The sequence below is a fragment of the Physeter macrocephalus genome, chromosome 13 (assembly GCF_002837175.3).
Source record: "Physeter macrocephalus isolate SW-GA chromosome 13, ASM283717v5, whole genome shotgun sequence".
NCBI classification, from domain to species: Eukaryota; Metazoa; Chordata; class Mammalia; order Artiodactyla; family Physeteridae; genus Physeter; species Physeter macrocephalus.
In genome coordinates, this window is record NC_041226.1 from 82,430,444 (window position 1) to 82,435,036 (window position 4,593).

The window sequence follows — 4,593 nt, forward strand, 5'->3', positions numbered from 1 at the left end:
GGCACGCACCCGCGTCCCCTGCATCGGCAGGCGGACTCTCAACCACTGCGCCACCAGGGAAGCCCGCTCCGGAAGTTTGAAGCCGGCGAGGGATCTGGCTGTTGGGTGCTTCTCTTCCCAAACTGTACTGACCCCTTCTGGAAGCACTGAGTACTTTTGCCCATAAAGGCCTGCAGCTGCCCCACTGATAATTGCAGTTCTTTTATAACCATTGCCATACAATCTAAGACCTTCCTCTGGTTCTGTAATCTTTTATGGTAGTCAGGATTTGTGTGAAGAACTTCACACTGGGAAGATCAAGATAAGTCCTAGGTTCCACTTCAATCTCCGTCATTTTGGCTTCGATTAATTCTTGTATCATGTAATAAGATGCATCCATTCTGATAGTGCAGCAAGAGCTGGCCCCAAGTCTGGCATTCTACAGAAAACTCTGCTGTGCAGTCCTTCATCTCAGCCGCCGGTGTTTCCAGAGGCAAGTCTGAGGCTTTTCCTTTGGATTTTCAAAATATTTTTGTAGACTTCCATCACTCTCTACTGTCTGCAAATATTTCAATTCTTCAGAAAGAGAAGGTGCTTAGGTTCTAAAACTTTCAAGACTGAAAATAATGGTTTTTTGTAATAAAGAATTGCAAGACAAAAAAATAACCAAACGGAAAAATCTGGAGTTAAATAGCACAACAGGGCTTCCCTGGTGGCGCAGTGGTTAAGAATCCGCCCGCCAATTCAGGGGACACAGGTTCGAGCCCTGCTCCGGGAAGATCCCACATGCCACGGAGCAACTAAGCCTGCGCGCCACAACTACTGAGCCTGCGCTCAGAGCCCGCGAGCCACAACTACTGAAGCCCATGCACCTAGAGCCTGTGCTCCACAACAAGAGAAGCCACTGTGATGAGATGCCCGTGCACCGCAATGTAGAGTCACCCCTGCTCGCCACAACTAGAGAGAGCCCGCGCGCAGCAACGTAGACCCAATGCAGCCAAAAATAAAATAAATAAATAAATTTATATTTTAAAAAAGCTCAACAAATGAAATAAAAAATCCACAAGATTCTGGTCCTAGAGCAACTGGACATCCACATGCAAAAAATTAATCTGGGGGAGTGGGGTGAATTGGGAGATTGGGACTGACATATACACACTGCTATGTATAAGATAGGTAACTAATGAGAACCTACTGTACAGCACAGGAGCTCTCCTCAATGCTCTGTGGTGACCTAAACGGGAAGGAAATCCAAAAAAGAGGGGATATATGTATATGTACAGCTGATTCACTTTGTTGTACAGCAAGAAACTAACACAGCATTATAAAGCAACTATGGAGCAACTAAGCCTGCGCGCCACAACTACTGAGCCTGCGCTCAGAGCCCGCGAGCCACAACTACTGAAGCCCATGCACCTAGAGCCTGTGCTCCACAACAAGAGAAGCCACTGTGATGAGATGCCCGTGCACCGCAATGTAGAGTCACCCCTGCTCGCCACAACTAGAGAGAGCCCGCGCGCAGCAACGTAGACCCAATGCAGCCAAAAATAAAATAAATAAATAAATTTATATTTTAAAAAAGCTCAACAAATGAAATAAAAAATCCACAAGATTCTGGTCCTAGAGCAACTGGACATCCACATGCAAAAAATTAATCTGGGGGAGTGGGGTGAATTGGGAGATTGGGACTGACATATACACACTGCTATGTATAAGATAGGTAACTAATGAGAACCTACTGTACAGCACAGGAGCTCTCCTCAATGCTCTGTGGTGACCTAAACGGGAAGGAAATCCAAAAAAGAGGGGATATATGTATATGTACAGCTGATTCACTTTGTTGTACAGCAAGAAACTAACACAGCATTATAAAGCAACTATACACCAATAAAAACTAATAAAAAATTAATCTAGACACAAACCTTACACCCTTCGTAAAAATTAACTGAAAATGGATCAGACCTCAATGTAAAATGCAAAACTATGAAACTTCTGCAAGATAACATAGGAGGAAATCTAGATGACCTTTGGGTGGGCAATGACTTTTGAGATACAAAAACCAAAGGCACGATCCATGAAAGAAATAACTGATAAGCTGGACTTCATTAAAATTAAAAACGTCTGCTCTGGGAAAGGCACTGTCAAGAGAATAAAAAGACAAGACACAAACTGAGAAAATATTGGCAAAAGACATATCTGATAAAGAACAGTTATCCAAAACATTCAAAGACCTATTAAAACTCAACAACAAGAGGGACTTCCCTGGTGGTCCAGTGGGTAAGACTCTGCATTCCCAGTGCAGGGGACCCGGGTTCAATCCCTGGTCGGGGAAATAGATCCCGCATGCATGCCGCAACTAAGAGGCCGCATGCCGCAACGAAGGTCCTGTGTGCCACAACGAAGACCTGGTGCAACCAAAATAAATAAATATTTAAAAAACAAAAAACAAAAACCTCAACAACAAGAGAACAAACAACGTGATTTTAAAATAAGCCAAAGTTTTCTTGCTCCCCAGCCATCCTGGTGGCTGCTCTGGGTTGGGGGAGTCCCACTCCTAAGGCAAGATGCTGGCCGCGAGGAAGACGAAAAAGTCGCCGGGGTTGATCACCTCTAGGCTCCAACTCATTCTGAAAAGTGGAAAGTACCTGCTGGGGTACAAGCAGACTCCGAAAATGATCAGACGAGGCAGAGCCAAACTGGTCGTCCTCACCAACAACTGCCCGGCCTTGAGGAAATCTGATACAGAGTATTACACCATGTTGGCCAAAACTGGTGTCCATCACTACAGTGGCAATAACATTGAATTGGATACAGCATGTGGAAAATACTACAGAGTATGCACACTGGCTATCGTTGATCCAGGTGATTCTGATATCATTAGAAGCATGCCAGAACAGACTGGTGAAGAGTAAATCACGCACAATCTTTCTTTAATAAAACTGGCCCGGGGGAAAAAAAAAAAAGAAACAAAAAAACCAAAAAATATTTATAAAAAAATAAAAAACATGCTGATAGAAACTAAAGAAGACCTACATAAATGGAAAGAAATCCTGCATTCATGGATGAGAAAACTTGATATTGTTAAGATGTCAGTATACCCTAAAAGTAACCTACAGAGTCAATATAATCAAATTACATGAATCAAACTTACCAACAGTCTTTTTTGCAGAAATAGAAAGTACAGAATTTGTACATGTGTCAATTTACAAAGATTCCTAAGATAGGTCAACTATGAAAGGCTAGAATCTAACAGTACATCTAGAAGGCTATACTAGGTGAAACATAAACACAAACTGAAACAATTTTTTCTACAAAGATTATAAGGGTTTACTATAAAAACTTTATGTCAATAAATTAGACAACTCACATGAACTGGATAAATTCTTAGAAATTTCTAGAAAGACACAAATTACTAAAACTAACTCAGGGACTTTGCAGACGTAATTAAGGGTATGGACCTTGAGATAGAGAGATTATCCTGAATTATCCAGGTGGAGCCAATCTAACAAATGACCACTTAAAATAAGAGAAATTGGGGCTTCCCTGGTGGCGCAGTGGTTGAGAGTCCGCCTGCCGATGCAGGGGACGCGGGTGCGTGCCCCGGTCCGGGAAGATCCCACATGCCGTGGAGCGGCTGGGCCCGTGAGCCATGGCTGCTGAGCCTGCGCGTCTGGAGCCTGTGCTCCGCAACGGGAGAGGCCACAACGGTGAGAGGCCCGCGTACCGCAAAAAATAAAAATAAAATAAGAGAAATTCTCTTGGCTGTGGTCAGAGAGAGATGTGATGACAGTAGATGGGTCAGAGGGATACATGTTGTTGGCTTTGAAATGGAGAAAGGGGGTCATGAGCCGAGGCAGGCAGGCAGCCTCTAGAAGCTGGAAAAGACAAGGAAACAAACTCTCCCCTAAGCCTCGAGAAGGAACCCCAACCCTGCTGATACCTTAATTTCAGCCTACTTTGACCCATTTTGGACTTCTGACCCACAGAGCTGTAAGATGATAAATTTGTGTCGTTTTAAGCCACTAAGTTTGTGGTAATTTGTTTTGGCATTAATAGAAAACTAGTACAATTATCCTGATACCAAGGCTAGATGAAGACATCATAAGAAAACAAAAGTTTAGACCAATATCCCTCCTAAATACAGATGCAAAAGTCCTCAATAAAATATTAACAAACTGAATAAGCAATGTATAAAAAGGATTATGCTCCATGACCAAATGGAATTTAATCCTAGAATGCAAGGTTGGTTCAACATCTGAAAATCAATTGACGTAATACATCATATTAATAAATAAAGAACATAAACCACATGATCCTCTCAATATATGAAGTAAAAACATCTGACAAAATCCAACCCTTATTCACGATAAAAACTGAATACTCAAAAAATGTAAGGTAAGTTTTTCAAACTACAAGAAAATCTACAGCTAACATCCTACTTAAATGGTCAAAGACTCAGTGCTTTGCTCCTAAGACCAGGAACACCACTTCTACTCAACATTGTACTGAAAGTTCTAGCCAGTACAATCAGGCCGGAAAAAGAAAGGCATAGAGACTGGAAAGGAAGAAATGAAACTGTCTTTATTCACAGAAACATGATCCTACATGTTTAAA

General features: G+C 42.2%; 1 protein-coding gene and 1 pseudogene across 1 annotated transcript; one reads left to right on the forward strand and one right to left on the reverse strand.

The window, feature by feature from the left end:
- Positions 1-38: 38 nt before the first annotated feature.
- On the reverse strand, positions 39-2,498 carry LOC102985299 (kinetochore-associated protein DSN1 homolog; annotated as a pseudogene).
- A 45-nt stretch (positions 2,499-2,543) lies between these two features.
- Positions 2,544-2,920, forward strand: LOC102981543 (60S ribosomal protein L30-like). Its single transcript, XM_024126549.2, has one exon. The coding sequence runs from the start codon at positions 2,544-2,546 to the stop codon at positions 2,889-2,891; it is 348 nt and encodes a 115-aa protein (XP_023982317.1). The 3' UTR covers positions 2,892-2,920.
- The last annotated feature ends 1,673 nt before the right edge of the window (positions 2,921-4,593 follow it).